This window comes from Pelodiscus sinensis, chromosome 16, assembly GCF_052426305.1.
Source record: "Pelodiscus sinensis isolate ZL-2025 chromosome 16, ASM5242630v1, whole genome shotgun sequence".
Taxonomy (NCBI): domain Eukaryota; kingdom Metazoa; phylum Chordata; order Testudines; family Trionychidae; genus Pelodiscus; species Pelodiscus sinensis.
In genome coordinates, this window is record NC_143067.1 from 37,703,949 (window position 1) to 37,729,097 (window position 25,149).

General features: G+C 40.3%; 1 protein-coding gene across 2 annotated transcripts in view; it reads left to right on the forward strand.

Annotated features, from left to right (window-relative positions):
- Positions 1 to 25,149, forward strand: part of RANBP17 (RAN binding protein 17) — a 227,169-nt gene that overhangs the window by 144,632 nt on the left and 57,388 nt on the right. For both annotated transcript variants that reach the window (XM_089769552.1, XM_025181074.3), the window contains 5 exons: positions 2,234 to 2,297; positions 2,387 to 2,495; positions 6,509 to 6,612; positions 12,780 to 12,868; positions 21,586 to 21,693. In XM_089769552.1, the coding sequence (XP_089625678.1) occupies positions 2,234 to 2,297; positions 2,387 to 2,495; positions 6,509 to 6,612; positions 12,780 to 12,868; positions 21,586 to 21,693 (474 nt within the window). The remainder of the gene's footprint in view (positions 1 to 2,233; positions 2,298 to 2,386; positions 2,496 to 6,508; positions 6,613 to 12,779; positions 12,869 to 21,585; positions 21,694 to 25,149) is intronic.

The following is a 25,149-nucleotide window of genomic DNA, read 5'->3' on the forward strand; positions in this document are numbered from 1 at the left end:
GGTAAGTAGTTCTGAGCTGTAAGATTGTGGTCCTGTGAGTAAGATTCCTTCTTCAATCCTGCGTGTTGGCTGAAAGTTTAAATAAATAACAAAACATTGCAGGCATCTGTTTCTTCATACAAAGAGGTTTCTGTTGGAAAAACATGTCATGCAAATATATTTTTTTATTTCTCAATTTTTAAAGTGCAAAACTGCTTTCTTGGATACACGTTTTGAAACCACTTCTGTCAACCATGTGACCTCAAGAGACAATGGCAAACAGGATTGGCTTTGTTTTGTGAAGTTTTTGGCTGGGATTTTTAAGCACCCAACTCCCATACCTTCTTTGAAAATCCCCGTATATTCGTACATGTGCATAAATATGCACATGCAAATGTAGAGGCTCTTTGTCAGCATTTGGCCCTTTGGTCAGTGATATGAATGAAACTTTTCTTTTTTTAGTAGTCAAAGCCTGCAGCGGGTTTCATTCTTTTAATATTTATTGCTTTAGAATGTAATTAAAGAGAGCAAAGTTGGCAGAGGTTATGATTTTAAAGTGTTTTATTTCTTGGTTTGTAAAATAGCTCTTCATACATAGTTTTGCAGTAAATGCATCTTAAATTGCTGAATTCATCCTATGAATGATCTACTTTATGGTTTCCATAAATATTCCAGTGGCAAAACATGACTTACTGTTCATTAACAGCATGGATGGGAGAGATTCCAACTAACAGTAGAGTTGTGGGGGGATTAACTTTTTTTTTTTAAAGTTATTGTCAGTTTTCACTTGTCTGTTTGCCGAAGACTCGAGAGAAGATATAAACCTATGAGATGTCCTCTTTAACTGACTCACTCTTTTGGCTAACCAAAGGCTGGCTTGATTCTGCATTGTGTTGAGAGCACCCAAGTGTAATTTACTCCAGCAAGGCCTGAGCTCCTTCAGCAGATTCTCAGCTCAGTTAGCATCTTCTTTGCTGGTTGACAAAACTGAGGCTATGTCTATTCTAGACCAGGGAATGCGTCTGTTCTTCCAACACTTTTTGCAGAAGAGCAGATGTGCTTTTTCGGAAGCCCTGTATTCCTCATTTTATGAGGAAAAAGGGCTCTTCCGAAAGAGGGATTTTTTTCCTAAATTTGGCCCAGTGTAGATGGGCCACATTTTGGAAAAGCATCTTCCGAAATAACAATTGGAAAAAGATACGCAAATTGTGGACTGCAATTTGAGTACCTTTTTCTGGAAAAAAGCAGCAACCCAGACACCCTGTTTTTAAGAAAACTAGTGAAATGTTGTAATTCCTGTTGTTTTTTTTAAATGTTGCATATAATTATAGGTTATTGTCTTTGGGGAAGAGGAGAAGTAAGAGTATTTAAAATCTAGCAGCACCAAAGGATTGTTTTTTACCCTATAACTTTCTCTTTTTCTCTGTGAACCAAATGCTTCTCTGAAGATGCCATTCTGCAGGAGTCTCACCTTTCAGAGTTCAGAGGTTACCTTTTTGTGTGTGGCAAGTCAAGAGAGTCCCCTTGCATCTTATTTCTGTCTTTTCCCCCCAAGGCAAGATTATCAAGTTGCACATCTCCCACATCCATACGTCCTGGGAACTTCATTTCCCATGCAATCAAAAGAACAGACTGGACATCTAGAGGAGAGTCTTTATATTCAGTAAGCCTGGCATGTAATGATCAGTAGTTGGCGTGTTTTGCCCTCTATGCTCTTTCTGCTACCTTTAATGGTAAAAAAGAAATCTGAAGAACTACGGAGTTCTGTCAGTCACATTTAGGAGTGAAGAAGAATTAAAAGTAAGGGAATTCCTTTCTGCCCCTTGTGGTCCTGTTTAAAGCCACCAACAAACCAATTTCATAACCCATTGGTAACCTCTCAGTTAGGGCAAATCCTGTGGCCAGCTGCTACTACAAAACAGCAGTATTTCCTCCACACCATCCTGTCTATGTTTTACTATTTGGAAAAACAGCACCATTTATTGTTGAAAACTTGTAGTTTAATTCTAAATATCATTGCATTAATTGGCTCTTTTACAACTCAAATGTGTGACATGAAAATTGCTTAGGTTAATAATAATCATTTTTAATGTTCAGAATACTATTTCTGTTATATACATTTTTCAGAAATAGCATATTTTCTTTGAGATATGTATATTACTATTTAGGTTATATAATTATGCAAGTTAAGTTTCCAGCAGTAAGCAAATGTCAGCATACTACTACAAGGGAGACTTTCCTTAACATCTGTTACTTATATTCTCTTAAAAAAACTTGTGAAAATAGATGCTGTGAAGTTCATGCTTCAGAATCACACGGTAAGTTTTTCTTACTATGTTCAAATAGTTTAGATTCCTTCATAATTGTGTAAATAATTTTAACTTGTAATGCACTTATGTTTTGCCAGAGTAAACACTTTCCTTTTCTGGGAGTCAATGAGAATTATAGCCTCAGTGACCTTCGATGCCGAACAACTTTCTACACTGCTCTCACTCGCCTCCTCATGGTAGATCTAGGTAAGAATCCACTTAACGTGTTTCTCAAATATCTTGGATATTTTTGTAATCCTGTTAATTTTAGTAACAGAACATTGATCTGCTCAATGAGAGGTTACTCATGTTATTAGAAGTAAGTTATAAGGTCATTTCATCTGTGCTAGATGGTGTTTAAAATACTTCATGATGACTTTTGAGGTTTGTGGCCCTTGAAATCTAATTTTTTTTACTTGCTAGGTTTGGTTCTAGTAATACTAGCAGATGTACCCAGCATTGCTTTATTTACATGATTGTATATGGCAGGGGGATGAGAGAGGGGCTTAATGCAGGAGTTTTGGGGTGGGGAGGGCTCAGGCATGAGGTGGGGGGTGCAGGAGTGAGGGCAGGGAGTGGGAGGGACAGGACTCAGGGCAGCGGGCACAGGGAACACGGCTGGGAGGCCAGAGGAGAGGGGGAAGCTTACTGGGGCCACCTGGAGCAGTGAGGGAGACACTGCTGTGGCAGTAGGTCATCCATGGCGGTGCTCTCCAACCGGCAGCTTTTCCTGCGGGGCTGGTCTCAGCCTGCAGCTTGACTGGGGGCAGGGGGTGGGACAAGGTTCAGAGGGACAGCCCCGGCTTCTAGCGCCCGCCCTGTGATCTCAGCCTGTCCTGGGGCAGGGCCAGCCCCAGCCTTCAGTAGCGCCCCTGTGACCTGCAGGTTCCCTGCGCGGGGGGGTGAGGAGGCAGGGCACGTGCTGGCTCTGGGGACTTCATTTACCTCACAAAGTCACAGCTCCTAACCATGACATGACAGTGCACGCACCATCTCCACAGCGTAATTGAGCATGCACCAGCCCAGGGCTGCAGGAGTGAAACTGGTCTATCCCAGTAATAGCTGCACCCAGTTTCTCCGCGCTGGGCATGGGGATCCAGAGTAGGATCCTTTTTCTCGTTAGTACACGCAGGAAGCTGGCTCCCCACGCGTATTGGTTCACGCAGAGCCACCTGCCCTCCCTCCACCCTTCCCGTGTTGCTGCCTCTCTATCAGAAGTAGCAGCGCAGGGTAGCAGGCAGGAGCCGGTCTGCACAGGGAGCCGATTTGTAAACTGGCTACTGTCCCTGATACAGAAGCAGCAGCATGGCATAGCAGAGGGCTCCCTGGGAAAGGGGCTGGGAGCCAGGAGCACACTGGCTGCCGTCCCCGGAGAGAACATTTTAGTAACTGCGTAACCAATTTTATTTATTTATTTATTTATTTATTTATTTATTTTTTTGCGGCTATGCAGTTACTAAAATAAACATTGTCTAACATCCCTACTAGGAACCAGGCTCAGACTGGGAGCAGGGGTAGAGTGGGGGAAGTGGACACTCTGAGATTGGGTGAGAAGCTAGGGCAAGGGGAGGGACGGAGACTGCACAAGAGGACAAGGAACTGGAGATAGGTGGGATGAAAGACGGAGAGGAAAGGAGACTGCTGATGAGCTGGGCTGCAAGGGGATAAATGGCTCTGGCTGGGCAAGCGACTTGGGATTGGATGGGATGTGGGAAGGTGGAGAGCCTGGGGTTGGGGAGCAGAGGTTAGGGCTTGGACAGGGAGCTCAGAGGAGGACCCTAGGACTGACGTGGTAAGAAGACAGGGACTCAGTGGGCAAGGGGGATGGGACTGGATCCAGGGGGTAGATTCACAAAGGGGTTGCAATTGTTGCAGTGCCTGATTTTTGAAGTGCCTTGCCACCTACTGGGATTCACAGCTATGAATTAGATGCCCAGGAGGAGCTGGTGATTGCTGAATTGCTGCCTGGCTCTGGTGGTTCTCCTTACTCCCAATAGCACCATAGCCCAGGTCTAGTCCACCCCTGCCTAATGTGGAACAGTGACTTTAACCCAGGTCTCTCACCTCCCAGGTGAGTGTTCTAACTGCTAGACTAGAGGGCTTTTCCCTGTGTAGAAATCCTTGCATATCCACTGGACCGGGGACTAGAACGTGGGTCTCCCAGGTGAGTGCGCTAACAGCCGGGCTGTAGAGTCATTTTCACTCTTTGGTCAAACGAATATTTGAAGTATTTATAAGAAGCACCTTAACCACACCATCAGCTCTGCCAGCTGTGTTTTGTGTGGGGCCTGATCCAGCGGGTGCACTCCTAATCACCTGCAGAGCATGCCTGTGGATCAGGCCTCACAGGTGGTGAAATATGTTGTGTGTGATTCGAGCTAAGGCTTACACATCAGCTAGATGCCAAGTTCAAGGTAGTGTCTGGACTGAGATAGCTGTGTGCCTATTCAGGCACCCGGGGGATTTACCGGTGGAAATGTAGCTGCTTTGGGACTTTAGGTGCCAACATGGTGAAGTGACATCTGAGCAATGTTTTTGTGAATGTCAGTGGCACCTAATTGTTGGATTCAGGCACCTAAAAGGGGAGATTGGTACCTAAGTCCCTCTTGTATGTCTAACCTAATGAACCAGTGGTGGGGAAGAGTCAGGACTGGGACAGAGTCAGTTTGGAGGAGAAAGGGATCAAGATTAGGAGCACCCCTCGAGCCTGGAATGGTTCCCAAGGTTTCTGAATTGTACACTGCTCTGCTGTCAGTAAACATCTGAGAATCCCAGTGGCAAAGTTTGTGTATCTTCCTTTTAATGGTGGTCCACAAAAAAGATGACAACCTACTACTGCATCAAGTTACTCTGTTCAAATGACAGAAGTCTGTGTGGTGGATATAAATAATCCAACCCTGTTACTGATTCATGGGTGTGTTAATATGATGCTGCATTATGGTATTTGTTTAAGAAACACACACACACAAAAATACTCTGTTAAGGAACACTATTAAAGTCAAGCACACTCTGCTGCCGGAATTTAGGTTGTCTGTGCAAGTTTAATTCCTTTCTCCCATCTGAAATATATATATTTGCATAATGATATAGCCTTTAATTCCACAATCCCATTCAATTTTTATGTGCATGAACCTTGCCTCATTCACTGCACAGCGTGGACCTGTTCTGAGGAGGAATAAATGCTTAGAGGTAAAGGATGACCCCTGCCTTATTTGTTGCAGAAGTTGAGAGGTGTATAGAGAATGAGGCAGGGGCTGACAAGAAATGAAAGCATGTTTAATACAGTTGAATGCTGCCCCGGAAAACTGGTTTTTATTGCTACCTCTCCGATAGAGCTCCTATGTGATGACAGCAAGTTACTTCAACCAAACTTCACATGTAATCGCTAATTGTGTATTTCTCATTTCTGGGAGCCCAGCTCGAGGCCCTGAAGTCTGATTTGCATAAGCACTAAGCACCCAGAACTACAACAAAGTCAGTGGCAGATGTGACTTGAACATGCTGTGATCCTAGGCTAAACTGAGCATCCAAAATTAATAGAAATGCTTTTGACTTTAGTCTGTGCGCCTCGCCTCCCCATTTGTAAACTAGGGATAATACCACCTTCTCACTTCTCAGAGATGATTGTGAAGCTCTCAGGTAGTATCGTGAGGCACAATAGAGAAAAGACCACGAGGAAATGAATAATCTTATCTTCAGAGCTGAATTTGAACTGTGTGGTAAATAAGGTCTGAGGAATGAGGAGAGCACAGAATATTGAATATCTATTCATTCTGTGAGCACTGTCCATTCTGTGTATTGAATGATGGTCCTGTGGAAAAAAATTTAAGATTGTATCATTGCATATCCACAAGGGATCAAATAAAGGTAGCATGGGCAATCTTACTTCTGGCTTTTTCAAACTTTTGAGATCCTGACTTTGCAACCTCAGCAATGTGTGTATGTATGTGTATGTGTGTGAAACTATAAAAAGGAGAAAGAAACAGAACATGTGAAGAGACACTGACCTAAAGTTTCTGTCTGTATTTTTTATGTTCATTCTATCAGTGTGCCTCAGCAAAAACATTTAAAATCTTAGAGTTCACATCTACTGTCCTGGCCCAAAACTCCTTTTGACATCAGTGGAGGTTTTACTTTCAAATGGGCTGTGGAATTGGACACAGTATGAATGTGCTACGGTGCTCTTTGTCTGTTTTTTAATGTATTTTATTTTTCTGTAGGTGAAGATGAGGATGAGTTTGAGAATTTTATGCTACCCCTGACAGTTTCATTTGAAACTATAACTCAGATATTCAACAATAGTTTTAAACAAGAGGAGGCAAAGGTAGGTTTATTTCAACAATAGGGGAGAGAAGTTATTTATCAGTAAAATAAACTGTGAAGTAAATATTTGCCCTTTCTCATCTTTGCCTTGTATGTGTGTTTAATTTTCTATGCAATATTGAACTAAAATATCTGTATATCACATCCCACAAAAGTCAACCTCTTCCATGGACATTTAGCTTTGACAAGAAAGTGATCTCTTTTGAGCCATATTTATAATCAAAGGGACAGATTTTCCTCTTGTGGTATTTAGCCTGGTTCATATGTAATACTTCTTTCTGTGCATGTGTCTTTGTTTTCTTCATATGTATTAACATATTTATTTGGGGAGGTTTGGAAAGATTTAATACACTTGATAAAACACTGCATCTTTAAGTGTTTTTTTCAAACAAGAATTTAATATATAAATCAAGACTTTATTAAATGGCTGGGCATATATGTATAAATAGGAACGGGTCTTGAAGTATTGCATCCTTAAACTGAACAAAGTGATTAGGATAACTGATAGCTAAATAAGGTTTTTATGTGCCTGTGGGAGCCATATTAGGATTGATTTGACAAGTCAGTTCAGCTGTGGCAACAGTCATAATATCTAACACAACATTATGTTTTATTAGTAAAATCCTTAAGTGTGGCAAGCGGTTTGTGTCAAAACAACAGTATATTTTAAGGGAGGAAGGACATGCTAAACAGGAGCGGTAGTGTTAAGAATGTTAATACATTAGAGTAGTGTTGTGCTAAATAGATTCCCTCCCCTACAATGAACAAACAGTTAACACTCTCTAGAGTGCCCATTTCAGGTACATTACATAATCTTTAGGAAGCCCGAACAGATTTGCTATTTTGAAATATGATGGAAACCCTGAAGGCGCATCACCCTTTTTTCTCGTCTTCCTTTCCTGAAAAGGTAAACTATCGTCAAACATCTAGAAATGTTTGACAAATCATTTTTGTCCTACTTAGTACACAGCTCGCATTTATAGAGCATGTATAGTTTATAAGCACTTTGATTAAACTAACATCTTAGAAAATACGAATACTCAGCTCATTGATTTGGTGGGTACTGTGAAAAAGACCACTTATCCCAAAATCTGTATTTAATGTTGCTTCTGATATTTAATCTGTAAGCTGCTTTTCACATATTAAATAGAGATAGTTGAAAAGGGTTTGCCTTTTATTTTAAAAATTAGGTCTAAGAGATCATTTTTAGAATCCCCCTCTTTGTAAGAAATTGCATTTCTCTCATTTGAAGATGCCATTGTATCTAAAACAATTTTGCTGCAGTCCTGTCAAGTTTGTGAGAAACTGTTTTACTGAAGAAATGTTAATGGAGTTCCAGTGATATATCCCTAAACTAGCAAGTTCTTAACGACCCTGGAAAGTGACTGCTTGATTACACTTTAACGGTATTTGCAAATAAAATCACAAGTAATTAAAGGGAAATCTCCAGGCTTTTGAGCAAGTTTGATGCATGATAACTGCCTGATTCAGCTTCATCTAGAGTAATGCTGTGTAGACAAGAGCTACTGAGATCAATAGCAACATAATGATAGTGGCAGAATTAAGTGAGTAACCTGAGAACTGTGTCTTCAGAATGCATGCAGCTGCCACAAGCCAGGGCCACACAGTGCACTCCGTGCTTCCGTCCTAAATGTTCATCAAAAGACGCCCTGCAGGAAAATGGAGTTAGATGCTCTTTATTGCTGATCGTGTCTCTTGCCACATTTATCAGGGAAATTGGATTAGCAGTTGGCAGCTGCAGGTAGACAAGGTTCTGCAGTGATTAAATATGCAGCTTGGCTGCATTTGTTGTGACAGACCTTTAGTAAATTCTACTGTAAGCACCATCTGTCTAATTTGTATAAAGGAAACTTGGCGCTTTAAGCTACTGATAAAGAACTAAATCTGTTGCTTTATCATAAACAAAACTTTTGCTCTAAATTCTTTTAAATATAATGTATTAGGTTAAAGCTATTTTTCTATCGTGATGAATAAATAATACATGCAAAAGTGCTTTCAGGTACTTCATTGTGGAAGAACTGGAAACAAAAACAGTTCAGTTCTCTTCTTCAATAAAATGTTTAATATTCCAATCCGCAGGGAGGTGACACTGTTAAAATATCACCGTGAAAATGGCCCAAGACTGCCAAATTCATTTAATTTGTGGCTTTTACTAGGATTTTCTGACTGGCTGTTTTTTTATATTTCCAAAGTACACAGCTGAAAGATGATCACAACAAGGGAGCTTTTCCTCATTGAAATACATCTCCAGTTAACACACCTGTATATAAAACATACATTTATGTTTGTTTTCCAGTAAAATCTGATATAATTGAAGAGAACCTTAGTATTTATCATGGGCTTTTTTCTGTTGTGAAATGACGAGGGAGGAGGAATAATAATATTAAAACTACTGTCAGTTTTCCCCTCAAAAATATCTGGATTTACCCTGACAGTCCAGTTAAATAATATATTGACTGGCTAGACTGAACCTCAGTGGTGCTTTTATGTTTGTTCTGATATCCTCAGTTTTGATAGGAATGAATGAAAACTGTATCTGAGGAAGAAGGGCAGTTAAATAGCAACAAGCTATCTTTAGCTGGTTCGTAAAAACCCCATACTGTTAAATTATTTAAAATCCTTGATTTTCAGCTTGCACACATTAAAAGTTTTCACACTAAGTGCCAAATGTTGCAAACAGCACTTTAACAGAATGATTTTGCTTTGATCCCTGTAGCAGTTCCTGAATAATTTATCACAGGTTATTGCCTTAATTCTGGAGAGGGATAGAGCAATAAAGGCAGATGAAAACACTCCAGTTGAAACACCTTGGGGCCTGCTCATTCCTCTGACACGGCTCTTTTGTTGGAACTATTTAGAGGTTATTAAGACGTGTCTCCAGAATTAAGAGTATGCTGTAAGGATGAAGACAGCCATCTTAATTCTAAAGACAAAGCACAATGACCCTTCACCTTTTTTTCTTTGTTGTTATTATATAGTAGAATTATGAGGGTAATATTATAGCTACACCCAGTAGTGCCACTGTAGTTAAAGGTCTGTCAGACTTTCCATTGCAAACCCCATTTTTGGGGTGGATGGCGTGAGTGGTATCTTGTCTGTTTCAGATTGCATTAGTGAGACATTTGACATACGCAGTCAGAACCACAATTCTGATTTAGATTTATCCCCTCTACCAATATTGAAATTTTCATACTTTTCCATTTAGAAATTCAGACAATAATGTTTTAGGGTTTAAAACCATAATGTCAGCATTTAAAAAAAATATTTAAATTACTCTAAAGTAGACTTACTATTTTTTGGCTTGTGGATGGAACAATACTATGAAACAGGCTAGTTATTTCATTAGTATGAAAATCAGTTTATAAGCCAGCGTTCTGACTACCTAATTCCCCTGCCATTTCTCTTGGATACAGTATTTTTGCTTCTGATTCTAAGCTATTGTCTAGTATTGCTGTGTGTTGCTAAACAGCTGTCACCTTGCACCCAGATATGACTGCATTTCAGCTCTCAATGAAGTGATCCCTTTATATGCTGGTTATATTTTTCTGTTACGTTTACCAAATCATGGTGGGAAGTAGGAACCTCCAAGATGAAGGCTCAGAAGACGCTAAGTGTGTAGTGTTGTTTACTAATTTTCTTAACAATTTTTACATTCTCTAGTGTCATTTGAAAACTCGCAAGGGACTAATAAACCAGACTATGTTGGGTGTTTAATCTCTATTCTCCCACACCTGTGTAAAGCTCAACTGCATGCGCACAGGATGTTAAGTGAAATCCTCTCCCCCATTAGGGTCAGGATTTAACCTGGATGTGGTTATGGTGTCATTGTATGAGCATTTTTGGCATCAGTGTATGTATTCAGTATTACTACTATACAAAGTCTAGTTCTGGTACATAACACAGTATTGAATGTAGTGGAAAGACATATATTTAGAAAGGGTATATTTTAGTATATGTTAAGAATAGTATAGATAACTATGGGTGGTGTTTATTGTTAATAATAATGATTAATAGCAGAAACTAAAGATTCTAAAACCAAAGAAATTCAGTGTTTTTTCTCAAATCACTCAGTAGTTCTTTAGTACTGAAGTTCAAATATCCTGTTAAATGACCTGCTATTTCAAGGCCCACTGGTACAAGGGTACTGTGCCATTGCTTTCAAAGTGTGGCGTGCCCCCATTTATCAGGAATCTGTATGTCTTTCACACAGACATTGTCTAAATGTTTTATCAGAAAGTATGTCTTTCAAAGAACGGTTGCTTTTTAACTCAATAAATATGTGCTTCAGGGTTAGCTGGTTAATTGTGTATGTGTAGTCCCTGTCTCACAGGCCTCTGACCATACGATCATTCCTATCTTTGCCTGACTTCAAACAAAGACAAGTTCAAGGGAAGTGCTAAATATCTTACAGAGGCCCTTCATTTTCCTTTGAGCTTCGTTCCAAATAGTCAGCCTTTTGTTTCTGTGGCTATATAGGGCAAAAAAAGCAAAAATTTTTGAATCCTCCACCTTCATCCTTCATTGTTGGATGTCGATGTAGCCCATTTTGATGTTGCAATTTAGGATTGTTTAATAGCAGGTGTGCAGCATTGTTGTGAAGTTCTTTTATAAAAGCCACATGTCTACTCAAAACTTATTTTCTGCATGAAAGAATAAATATATTGAATGCCAAAATGTAGGTGAACGCCATATTAATATTGTCATTTTAGATCCAGTTCTGCATGACGCTGAGCATTTCTTGGGTGATAACCTCAACTCCGGTTTAGAAGAATTGAGGGCTTTGAGCTTCTTAAATGTTTAGGTCATTTGAACACTCAAAAATCAGGAAATCCAAATGATAAGGTTCTCATAGTAACCTTACTTTACCTGTGTTTCACATAGGACCCAATTTACCCTCAGAAAAACCTCTGCAACTCCCATTGAAGTCAATTGGACTAGTGCGCGCATTTCTGAAAGTAGAATTCAGGCCTTGTGTAAGGTAACATTTAGTAGCATAACAAATAATTGCAGCATCCCATTCATTATATGGGTGGATTAAAGTTCTTATGAGAATCCTTATCTTTTGCATTTCTGAACCTGTAAATATTTAACATTGTTGACAAATTCTATTTTATTGAAAGTTTTATATTTAGTTTCTCTGGGTATTTTTACAAAAATGTAAAAAAAAAAAAAATCCCCCCTCCCCCCCAATTGGTTTCTCTATGTGTTTCCATAATTGTTTAGTGAATTCCTGCACTTATATGGTACATCATAATGGAACAGAAATACAAATTACATTTACAATTCCAAACTAATGCTGATACTACATATGACTGTTGGTCAGTACGCCTCTAATCAGTATGGAATTTAACTGGAGTGGATATTTCATCTAGTATATGTTTAAAACTAATTTTTCATTGACTTATAAATATTAATTCTTAAAATTTATACTACTTGCTTGAAAACCAATCCTTTATGGAGATTATCGCATGGGAACTTTAGGATGCTTTTCATTTATGCCTGTATCCCAAAAATAGTTGTAACATTTTTTTATGAGGGGAAGAGGGATGGAGGAAATAGGTATATTTTACCTGTAATCGAATTTACTAAAAATGGGTGAACGGGTTTTGCCAAGCATTTTTTAAAAATTAGCTTTTGACTGAGACCTAACTTGAAAAAGAATTTTTCAGACAGATCTAGCGTATGAAAATGGTGTATAATAAGAGTCTTAATATAACCTTAACAGTATTTTTGAATATCAGTTAATCATATACCTCATAAAATAATGCAGCTCAAGTTAACTTTTTATTATTAGTGTTGTTATATTAATATATTCATGCGAGAAGCTCTTTTAAACTTTAATATTCAGCACTCTAATATTTTAGTTTGCCTTAGTCAAAGATACAATGTGTTGAGTAACCTAAATATTCCCTAAGTGTTTTGTTAGCATTCCTAACATACAACTTGGACAGACTTTTTTATATATATATATATATATATATATATATTAGGAACCTATGGTTTTCTGTAAAGAAGGATTTGAGATTTGAGCGAGACATTTAAATGAATGAATCAAAATCAGATATGTGGTCATTATTGGCTGATTATTACTCCATCTGCTCTGTGCTAACGTGAAAATCAATTACTGTGTCTCTTTCCCACTGACAGCGTATGTTGATCGGGCTGGCAAGAGATCTTCGAGGGATTGCCTTTGCATTGAACACAAAGACCAGCTACACCATGCTGTTTGACTGGATGTATCCTTATTACACTATGACAATACCAGCTCTGTGCACAGAGGGATACCAGGCCCCTTGCATTAGTTTAATAGTGTGGCACAGTGGGGAAGAGGAAACAAAGCTAAATGAACTAATGTGTAATCAGCTAAAATTACTGCACAATGGCAACCGTGCAGTTAACTGGGAGGGCAGCATTTGGAGAGAAACCACAAAGAGGTCACTTTTTTGTCGTAGCACACTAATACCCTAGAAAATATACCTAAATGGTTCCCCTCCCCATCCCCTGTGATGTTTCCAAAAACATACATTGGCTCAAACTCAAAATAATAATGTGCCTGCATTATGTTAAAATGACATCAAAGACTGATAAAAAAAATTGCTTCTGAAGTATTAAATTGGGGAAACCTCCTATATCTAGTATGAGCTAGTCTTTCATTTAGCCAATAAGCATCCACTTAGGTCAAGTTTACTAATATCAGGACACATATGCTTTTCTTGTTGAGAATACAAGCACTATATTGTAAAAAGAAATGGTAATCTTAAGTTACAGTTTTTCTCAGTATGCAAAGATATGCCGTGTTTGTTTTAATATATTTATACATATTTTTCCTGCTCTTCTAAAGCATCTATAATTACCGCTGATATTTTGTTAGTACAACAAGGAGGTCTTTGATATTTTTAATAAGTGTATTAGTCACAGAATCATATTAGCAAACTCACCATCCAAATCTAAATAGTGAGATGAGTATAACAGTTTTTGTTTGTTTGTTAGACCAACTATGCATGATTGGTGTGTATTTGTTTATTGTATGGGTAAAATAACATACAAACGCAATACTGTGCTTGATAAAAACGGGGGCTTTGAAATAGGATAATTTTAGACAAATGCTGAAAGTTTACTGTACACTGATAATCTCTTTGGAGAACACAGTCACAGTGTATTGTACTAACATTGTGGTCAGGACTATAGTTGTATAAGGGACAATAGGTAGAAAGGCTGAGCCTGTGTTATGATCTGATCCACCTTCCACTGAAATCAATGGACAGACTCCCATGGGAGCTGGATGAGGCCATTCTAAGAACTTTGTGTGCCTCACATAGGTGCAGACTCTACTTGTTTATGGAATCCAGGCTAACACAATAAGAAGCCTCATCCTAACGCTATTCAAATCAATGGAAAACTCCATTTTGTTTCGTAAGTAAAATATGGGGCAACAAACTATTAAAATAAGGATGTAAGTGTATACATTTTAAAAGATACTGTCACAGTTACATTATTAAACCTGAAAGAAATTGAAACCCTAACATTTCTTTTTATGCTTTGCTCAGCATGGACAGGAAAGAGAAATTATTATTAATTTAATTTTCAGTGAGTTTCATTTTGTTTCCTGTTCACTAAACCAGTCTTCATGTGTTCATAGATTCTAGGCCAAGAAGGGGCCATTGTGGTCATGTAGTCTGACCGTCTGTTTAACGCGAGCCTTAGAACTGTCCCAAAATAATTCCTAGAACAGATCTTTTTGACAAACATCCAGTCTTGGTTTTTAAAAATTGTCAATGATGGAGAATCCTATTCTCCCTTTGACAAATTGTTCCAGTAGTTAATTACTCTAAAAAATATATATATGCCTTGTTTTCAGACTGAATTTGTGTATCTTCATCTTCCAGACATTGGGTCATGTTATGCCTTTCTCTGCTAAATTGAAGAACCCATTGTTAAATATTTGTTCCCAGTGTAAATACTTACAGACTATATTCAAGCCACCCCTTTACTATCTCTTTGTAAAGCTAAATAGATCGTAGTCTTTGGATCTGTCATGGGCATATTTTATAATGCTTTGAACATTCTAGTCAGTCCTCTCTGAACTCTCTCCAGTTCATCAACATCCTTCTCAAATAGTGGGTAGGAAAACTGAACACTGAGGTGACAGAGGTGACACCAGTGTCAAAGGTAACTTAACCTCTCTACTTTTACTGTAACTTCTTTGCTCCGAATCGAACTATGACAATGTTTGTGTTGCAAATAATATAGGGAAACAGAGCCAGATTGAGGTCTCCTGCAAGGAAACCACGGAAGGTAGAAGAGGAATTCCAGCCAGAGTTACCCTCAGGTCATTCTGTTGGTATTGGCCACAAGGTTTTTACCCCTTTGCAAAATGACTGGAGTCATCCATTGCTCGGATATGCACAGATCTCATTGCCCTAATGATGATCTGTACTCCCCTGTCTGGCTGATCCTGGGGAACTATACTGCTAGGGGCTCTCCAGCCTGTGGTCACCCCGGGACCTATCCTTTTTACAAAGAGGCGGACTGTGCAAGAAAGAAAGTGAAGCCTTATGCTGTCCTATGCAATTCTCATTTGTCAGTCCCATGTTCTCTGCCTGTGCTGAACTGAAAAGTTCCTGCTGTGGGCCCAGGAATGGTGGAGGGAATTGCAGTATAGGAGTGGCTGTTCTCCACTCCCTTTGCAAACATAAATCCATGCATGGAAGGTCAGAACATACCATAAGAACGTCCATGCTGAGTCAGAACAATGGTCCATCAAGCCCAGTATCCTGTCTTCTAATCGTTCCCAGTTCTAGATGCTTCAGAGGGAGTGAACAGAGCAGAGCAATTACAAGTGGTCCAGACCCTGTTTCTGACAGTCTGATGTTTAGGGACATCCAGACCATGATGTTGCATCCCTGACTGTTTTGGCTAATAGCCATGGATGGACCTGGCCTCCATAAATCTAATTATATTTTTTAACCCATTGGGTCTATTCCACACCTCATTCCAGCATTGTTTCTACTGTTTTCAATTCCTGGAAACCTGTTGTTAATATTAAGGGGGAAAGGTTATTTTTTACTTAAAAAAAAAACTGGATTTTTTTTTTTTAATTTCGACTGCCAGACAGCTTCCCTTTAATTGACCTTAGCAATATAAAAAGATTAATTTATTCCCAGTAAGTGGAATTAATTTGTCCAAGGCTTTTTTGAGCCCCCACATTTTATACATTCAGTTGATTCTTTTTCCTCACCTACATGTACACACGGAGACAGAAAGTATTCCCTTATCATCTTTGGCTGTAAACAGACAGACAAATTCATGCTGCTCAGTGCATTTTGCTCTGCTGAGGTCCAGCTCCGTCCTCATACTCATCTCAGTACTACAGCATTACAGCACAGTAAGTTGCCATCAAGTCTACTCTTATTTACGAGGGGTAAGTTACAATGACGTGTATGGGGGGAGCATGAAAGAATTTTTTAAAAATTTAGGTAGGGATTTTTTCCTTAATTTACATTATAGTGTATAACTTAACCAGTAAGTGTTTAATTTATATATGTTGGAGTGCTACAATTGTAACTGCCCAAGACTAATAGAAAAAGTTGTTTTCAAACAAATACTCCCTTGCTTAGCAAATATTAAAGTGAAACTGACTATTAACAAATATGAAACTGATTTAGGTAATTTTCATGGCCTAGATGGGAAATACAGCTAGTAAGCAGTATAAATGGACAAAATATGTTTTTGTTTTAATAATTAAGATGTTGTTAGTAAGGTAAATCAAGGTGGTTGAAAGCATTCATTTTAAATCAGTGGTATAAGAGTTCAGAGGTCAATACAATATTTTATCTCGGGGTGGCTTGGTATACTTGGATTCTAATCTCTTTGATTTTAAGAGAGTTACGCATGTAGTGAACCTCTGAGGATCAAACTTTTAGTTTAAGTTCCAATTTTAAGTCATAGTTTTGCTGTCTTGTTTGTGATTTGAATATGTATCTGGAATTTTACTTTTGTCCAGTAGATGGCAAAAATGAGCAGAAATTAATTCATTTTAAGTCATTTTGTTTTTGATCTGGAAAGTGTTGTGTGTCCTATATTTTACCATAGATTATGATGATATAAGGGTCATGGTTTGGAGGTAAATTGTCAGTATGCTGAAAGCTGTGTTAGATTGCCAAATAGGGTTGTTTTGTAGCAGGCTTGCTTATACTAATTGAGTTTCTGTAGCAAATCAGGCTCCTTGGAAAAAGGCCAAAGGCTTTTCATAATTGTATTGACAGGAAAATGAATATGATAAATGGTGTTCATTCAGTTGAGACAAGATTTATAGTTTTCCTCTGGGCAAGGGATGAAGAGCAAATATTTATAATAATAGTAAAATTTGTTTAAAAGTTGTATTATTCAATCTCTCAAAAGGCTTTATTAAAATATTTCCAAATATTTTAAGCAGTTTCTGATGGTAACGTTCAGGGTCTTCCTAGAGTATTCCATTAATGAAAGATGAATAAGTAGATGATGCAAAAATAAATAAATAAATATCCTGGATATGAAAGTCATTTATTTTTCCTGAAATATTGATATGTCAAGTTGTCAATGATGATTCCACTATTACTGCTTCTGAAAGTTTCTGTGCCTTTTTAAATTCAGAAATGTGGTTTGTGTAATTTGTAGGGTAGGCCTCAACATGCCAGTTAAACCGTCTATAAAAGTATGTCCCGTTTAGCATAAAATCAGAATTGTCTTTATATTAATGGAGGTTATCCCTCTGACAAAATATTTTGGTTTGCTATTTGCTTCAAAACAATGTCTTGAAGTAAATGTGAGTGTATTATCTGTATTACTCCTAAGTGACAACAAACTGAAGTTTAAGGTTCCTAATCTGGAAGTCAGATCTGTCTGTCCATGGAAACTAATAGAGGATCAGGGTTGTACCCAGCTATTTTGTTACTCTCAATCAGTGTTTCTAAAAACTGGTTTGTTACCCCCCTTCGTCAATTTTTCACTTGTTCCTTTCAATTGATATCAATTATTTAATGAGTTTTAATGCATATGAAATAAGCAAGTTGCAGTAAGGAAAGATCTTGCCAAACCTGAACTACTTTGTTAGGCTGACTTGGGGTTTTAGTCAGCAAGGCTAAAGTAATATTAGTATATAAAAAGCCTGGTGATCTGTGTTTGGGGTTTCCTACTAGTCATTCACACAATCCACCTTCTTCATTATATTAATGTTTTGTTTAAGAATGGTACCCTTCTTTATGTGAGCATACAAGTAGATCTAGAATATCATGTTTTAAATAGCCAATATATTTGTTTTTAAATCAGTATTCTACTCTTCTGTGTATCTGAGAGAGTATGTGTGTCTGTCTGTGAGTCCGTTTGTTCAAGAACTCCTAAATGGTAAGAACTAGGACTACCAATTTTGTCATTCAGCTTCCTCTTATCATAACTCAAAGCAAGGTCAGGGTTTGGTTGTGCCAGGGAAGGGTCTGAGAGGAGAGACAGTTATACTGAAGAATGACCACAGGGGAGCAGCAAGGAATCAGAGATGGGGATTAGGACAACTATAACCCCATTTGGACCTAGGGATGTAAAATCCCATTAAATTGGTTAGCCAGTTAAATGTAATGTTTAAATGGTTAACTGATTAAAGGAGGGCAGGCAGCGGAGCCACTTAGCAGGTGGGGAGACCCCGGCCCGCAGCAGGTGGGGAGCTGCTCCAGCCCCACTGGTTAACCAGAACCGGTAAACCATTCATATCCTTAATTGAGCCAGCAGGGGGCAGAAGTAGAGAAAGGGACAGCTATTTACTTTATATTTCAGAGAGTCGGTCCATTTGTGTGTCTGTCCCCCAGCCAGGGGACATGCTCCCCTTCCCCGGCTATGCCCACTGCAATGGCCATGGACAGATGCTGCTGCAGTAAGAGAGGGCTGGGGTTGTCCTCTCTCCCCGGGGCAGCTTGCATCCTGAACCCCTCATTCCCAGCCCCACCCCAGAGCAATGATTCAAATGAAGAAAAACAAAACTTATTTGAGGTGAGGACTTGAGTAATGCTGGGTAAATCATCTTGTAAATATATAAAGATTCATCTCCTGTATCCTTAAAAAAAATCCATATACCATTGCATGAGACATTTTATAAGACTATACACAGGATTAGTCAAGAAAAAATATTCACATTATTACGTAACCAATAGTATCCCCCGCGTTATGTTGTCATATTTTCCGGTTAGTTTTTTTGAGTTTAGTTCTGATTTACAAGACCCAGATAAACAGTTCTAGATATTGTAGTCCTGTATGCACAGGGGCAGAGGCAGTACAAGGTTTTCTTTTAAGCAACCTGCCTTGCTTGTGTTTCCAGTCTTTAGCCTTTCATAGGGAGCCCATTAGTGTCTCTTGCATTGATAGTTTCTACAATGATGGTTACTTGTTCACACTAGCGTACTAATACTGTTTCATACTGCATTGTTATTATTTATGTGTCTGACCATAGCAGGAGTCCTAGTCATGAACCAAGACCCCACAGTGCTATGCAAACCAAGATAAAAAGCATAGCCTGCACCCCCCAGATCCTTTGCTGTTTACGTTTCGCTAACCTTGCACTACGAAAAGCAACTGGTCAATTTTGTGTTATCAATTAGCAAGATTCCACAATAGTTGAGACTATAAATGCTGCAGATAGGTGTTTAAAACAGGTAAATGTTTTCTCTGGAATATTTAAAAATAACAAATCATGGAAATATTTTTGAGGACCCCAATTCTTGCAAAACCTGGTTTCTGCTAATGGATGTAGATGTGACACTTGAACTTTTGAGCTATCACTTCCCAGTTTATATAATGGGAATTTTGCTACCTCAGAATGCCCAACTGAGTCTGTCTCCAGCATGCTGGCTGGTAGAGTTTGAGAATAATTCAGAGATTTCACAGGTGCTCAGCTGCAGCTTTAAATACACTAACAAAAGTGGGTTTTGTTCACAGTGGAGTTCAGCAGTTGAACTCCAAAACAGACTGTTCAGCAGCATTTCAGAAACTCTGTTTAAAAGCTGTCTCCACCACTAGTACTCCAAAAAGCCTCTACAGATAGCACGGGCACTTAACACTGTCTCGCCACCATGTTTTTGGTTGCTAAACGACATTAAAAAACAAATAGAAACATGTTGGCCATTTTCCTAATGTTACTTTTCCACATAAACTGTTGTTGTTACACGGCTGTGGTCATGAATGGGAGGGGCTGGTGGTCTGCACACTCTGTTATGCATTTGAGAACCCCTGTTCTTATCCCTCGCCCTCTGACTTATCTTCAGTGAAAGAGGAGCTGGGTTGGTGTTGATAACCAGGCTGTCTGATATTCCCTTTATGGTTCACATTATATTGAAAAGATGAGACTGGGACAACTCTCAAAGTACCTAGAAGATCCTTTAAATGTCTGGGTACGCCACAGACAATGCTGCAGTTAGACTGGGTGATGGTCTTCTCTGACTGGTGCATGAAAATGAAGTGTGCATGGGCTTGTCAGGGGCCCTAGAAACTATTGACTTTCTTATGCATTTCAAGGGGACTCTGTGGGGATGCTGTCTAGTTGCTTTGATATTTTCTATTGGAGAGAGCCCAGTGAGTAGCCTCAAGCTATTGTTTTTATTCCAGAGCACTCTTATATGGGGTTCTGCAGGGTCCCGTCTTGGCTCCGCCAGCATATGACGCCATTGGAAGCGTCAGTGAGGAAGCATGAATTTGGGTTCCTTCTGTATGCAAATAGCACCCAACTTTCCATGCCTCTCCCTCCCAGTCAGCTGGCGTGATTTGAACCCCTTAGCCACTGTCTGGGTGAGAGCAATCTGGCTGGGAAGCAATTTCCAATAAAAAAAGGTGATGTTGACAGATTTATGAACGTAGCCAAAGATATGGCAATGACTGCGTATACTCCTGGAGAGATTGTGACCATGTTTTCTCATGCACACAAGGTAGCTGTCAGATCTGAATCCCAATTATTTTTTTACAGAACTTTTGATGGTAGATGCAGCCATGCAGAGTCTGATCAAAAGGAAAGACCTCCTAGAAAGGGTGAAAGGCAACTCTTTAAAGTGTTTTGGCTATTAGGGTCTTCTGCTATATACTGCTTACGTCTCCAGAGCCTCAGGCAGATGGCAGCAAAAACTCTCCAGAGTACTAGGACAAACAGACAAAATTACCCAAAACGCTTTCCTTCTCAGCGACAGCAATATCATTCATCAGCAGTGTCACCTATGATACAGTAGTCACACCAGACGGGCCCTCCAAGGCTTGATTAATTTTTCTCCCAATTAAAGTGAAATATCGTTGGGGGGGGAAGGCTGAGGCAGGTAAGGGTTGCCATTTAAAAAACAAAACTGCTCTCCAAAGCCCCAACAGATAACAGACCGCCAAGGCAGCTTCAGAAATGACAACAGCAAATCTTTCCAGCACAAATATAATAGAAACTTACCAGCTTTCATCATCCTACTGACCTGGGTGCAGTCTAACAATCAGATAGGACAGGTAGTTCCCTGCATCTCTGTGCGTGAGAAAATAGGTTAGATTCGGTGGCCTATTTGGTCGTTGGCTTCCTGTAGAAGCTGCCAGCCAGGAAGCCGGTTAATACCAGTAATGGTGGATGAGAGGATTGTATGAACACCTTTGCTGCTGGGAATCAGACAGAGACCAGAGATTCATTTTCAAAACACACACAAAACGCTCTCCTTTGCCTGAAATTTTGCCAGGTGTGTATAGTTTGCCTATTTTGCAATTATTTGAATTTCCAAGTGATTTATTCTTTCAGGTACTGCCAAAAGCTGGACATGAGAGTCCACCGCCTCAGCTAGAGTAAACTGGAATAGTTCTGTACCCTCTCCCCTCCCCCCCCCCCAACTTAGCCATGCATAGCGGGGCTGAGGTAAAGGTATTCTTAACAGTATTAATCTTTGGCACTTACAGTCTTTAACTCATTTTGTGAAAGATACCCTTCATATCTTCCCATTCTACAAAGAGCTGTTGAGCTGTGGTATCGTGAAGCAGCATGCACAACTCCTATTTTGAAGCTTATGGCGGAGCTCCTCCAAAACAGGTAACGAGCATGTGAGAGCTGGATACGCAATAAATGGCATTGTAGTTTGCAAGACTTTGTCTCCATGTTTATATCATGCCTCCATTGCTGTCGTACTGTGACTTTCTTAACTTTCTCACGAATGTCACAGAATCATAGAATGCTAGAACTGGAAGGGACCTCGGGGGATCGAGTCCAGTCCCTTGCCCTCACAGCAGGTTCCAGCACCGTCTAGACCATCCCGGATAGATGTCTATCCAACCTACTCCTAAATATCTCCAGAGATGGAGATTCCACAGCCTCCCTAGGCAACTTATTCCAGTGTTTAACCACCCTGACAGGAAGTTTTTCCTAATGTCCAGCCTAAACCTCCCTTGCTGCAGTTAAAGTCCATTGTTTCTTGTCCTATTATCAGAGGCCAAGGAGAAGAATTTTTCTCCCTCCTTCTTGTGCCACCCTTTTAGATACCTGAAAACCTCTATCATGCCTCCTCTCAGTGTCCTCCTTTCCAAATTAAACAAGCCCAATTCTTTCAGTCTTCCTTCATAAGTCATGTTCTCTAGACCTTTAATCATTCTTGTTGCTCTTCTCTGGACCTTCTGCAGTTTCTCCACCTCTTTCTTCAAATGTAGTGCCCAGGCCTGGACACAATACTCCAACTAATCAGCACAGAGTAGAGCGGAAGAATGACTTCTCGTGTCTTGCTCATAACACTCCTTTTAATACATCTCAGAATCATGTTTGCTGCTTTTGCAACAGCATCACACTGTTGACTCCTATTTAGCTTTTGGTTCACTATAACCCCTAGATCCCTTTCTGCAGTACTCCTTTCTAGACAGTCGCTTGCCATTCTGTATGTGTGAAATGGATTGTTCCTTCCTAAGTGGAGTATTTTGCATTTGTCCATAATAAACTTCATCTTATTTACCTCAGACCATTTCTCCAGTTTGTCCAGATCATTCTGAATTATGAGCCTATCCTCTAAAGCAGTTGAAACCCCTCCCAGCTTAGTATCATCTGCAAACTTAATAAGCATACTCTCTATGTCAATATCTAAATCGTTGATGAAGATATGGAACAGAACCGGTCCCAAAACAGAATCCTGCGGAACCCAACTTGTTATGCCCTTCCAGCAGGATTGTGAACTGTTAATAACTACTCTCTGAGACTGGTTATGCAGCCAATTATACACCCACCTTACAGTAGCCCCAACTAAATTGTATTGATAAGGTGATCAGGCGAGACTGTATCCGGTCCTTACTAAAGTGTAGGTATACCACATCCACCGCTTCTCCCTTATCCACAAGACTCGTTATCCTATGACAGAAAGCTGTCAGATTGGTTTGGCATGATTTGTTCTTTACAAATCCATGCTGGCTGTTACCTATCACCTTATTATCTTCCAGATATTTGCAGATGAATTCCTTAATTACTTGCTCCATTATCTTTCCTGGCACAGAAGTTAAACTGACTGGTCTGTACTGACCTATTCCCACTAGCATTCACTATGTTAGTCATTCCTTCATCATCAGACGTCTTGGTGAAGACCGAAACAAAGAAGCCATCAAGCACCTCTGCCATTTCCAAGTTTCCTGTTACTGTTTCTCCCTCCTCTCTGAGCAGTGGGCCTACCCTGTCTTTTGGACTGTGCTATGGAACAATAACTAGAAAGACCACAGCTCTGACCATGTCCTTGTTTTGATTTGCTACAATGGTAACCATTAAAAAGTCAATATTAAAGACGGAGTATAGCAAAGGCGAGGGACCTTTATTGGGTCAGGGCCATGACAAGAAAAATCAGGTGGGGAATGTGCACAAGTGAGAAGCAAGAAAAACAAACCCTCACTGACATGGCCCCCCACTGAGAAGACGAAAGACACTCCTCACATTTCCTTCCCACACCAGAGCCTAGAGGGGCTAAAGCTAGTAGATTTTGTGCACCCCAGCCGCGCAGTGGGGGGCTGGAGCTCCAGCATGGGCTTTCCAATGCTGGGGGGCAGAGGGGAGCCCTAAGCCTCAGGGGCTGGATCCAGGCAACCGAGGGGCTGCATCCAGCCCCAGGCCTTAGATTCCTGCAGTATAGGAGTATCTCAAACACCGCATTTATTTAGTATTCAAAATAGATTGAAATAACTCAGCTGTGTCTCAGATGCTCAGACATGGGAACCATAGTTAAATGTTCACTTTTTAATGGAGCTCTCTGTCTACTTTGTCGTGTGTCCCCTGCAACTTCGAAGTAGCACCAAAGGTGCTTTCTGCTGTTAAACATTTGTAACTTAGTATTACAGTTCCCCTTTAAAGAAGAAAACAGGGACCACATACATTTGCGTACTGAATGCTTCCCCTATTTAGACAGGGGAGGAAGGTATCTAGTACAACAGTCTTTCTGACTGTAGCAAGGTGTGATTCACCAGCATGGCACCTCCTGCTGGTTGCTTGGGAAATAGCGTATTTCAGCCCTGGAGCGCCCCCCTTTGGCCAGTGTCTTGCCTGCTGTTATGGGTTTTTTTTCCCTCCACCCCTTTGTGTTGGACCCACATCCCTCCCAGACTGCAGTGCCCTTCCCTCGGCATACTGCCCTGCTGCTGGGCCCCACACTCTGGAGGCCCGCCCCTCAGGGACCCTTCACCTCCCTATGCCCACCTTGCCTCAGTGACCCACTGCCAGGCATCATCTAGCCCCTTACCTCAGGGGCAAACTGCACCCTGACATGGCTCCTCAGCATTGACAAGGGGTGTGGACCTGCTGCCTTCTGCTCTGCAGCCTCAGGCCTCGAGAACAAGGCCTCAGCCTGGGAGTTTGCCTGGCCAGAGCTCCCCAGCCCTGCTTTGTCTCAGGAAGGCTCTAGCTGCCCTGGCAGCCAGGTCCCTCCTGCTCCCCAGCTGGAGCAAGTGTGAGTCAGAAACTTTCCTCCCTTTCAGGAGCCTTTATTTATACTGCCCTCAGCTGGGCCCTGATTGGCTAATATCTGCCACAGCTGCCTACTCCACAGCCCCAGCCCTCTCCCAGGGCTGGATTTAACCCCTGAAGGGCCAGGGTAGGGCAGCCCCATCACACTGACGAACCTTTATGTCATTTTTCTCTCTCTCTGAAATCTTCACAACACTTGCTGACTCACAGAAGAGATCCCAGAATGAGTTTCTCATCTGAAGTAAATACCTTGGATTGCATGTGTTTCAGAGTAAACATCTACACTCCGGTTAAAAATCTGTGGCTGGCCCAAGCCAGCTGTCTCAGGCATATGGGCCTGTGGCTGTTTAATTTCAGTGTAGGGCTACGTCTACACTGGCATGATTTTCCAAAAGTGCTTTTAACGGAAAAGTTTTCCGTTAAAAGCATTTTCGGAAAAGCACATCTAGATTGGCAGGATGCTTTTCTGCAAAAACACTCTGCTGCTGGAGCCCCGGTCGCCTGTGTAGATGAGAGGCATTCATCAGAGAAATCTGTGCTTTCCTTACCTTCTCTTTCTCCCTTGCA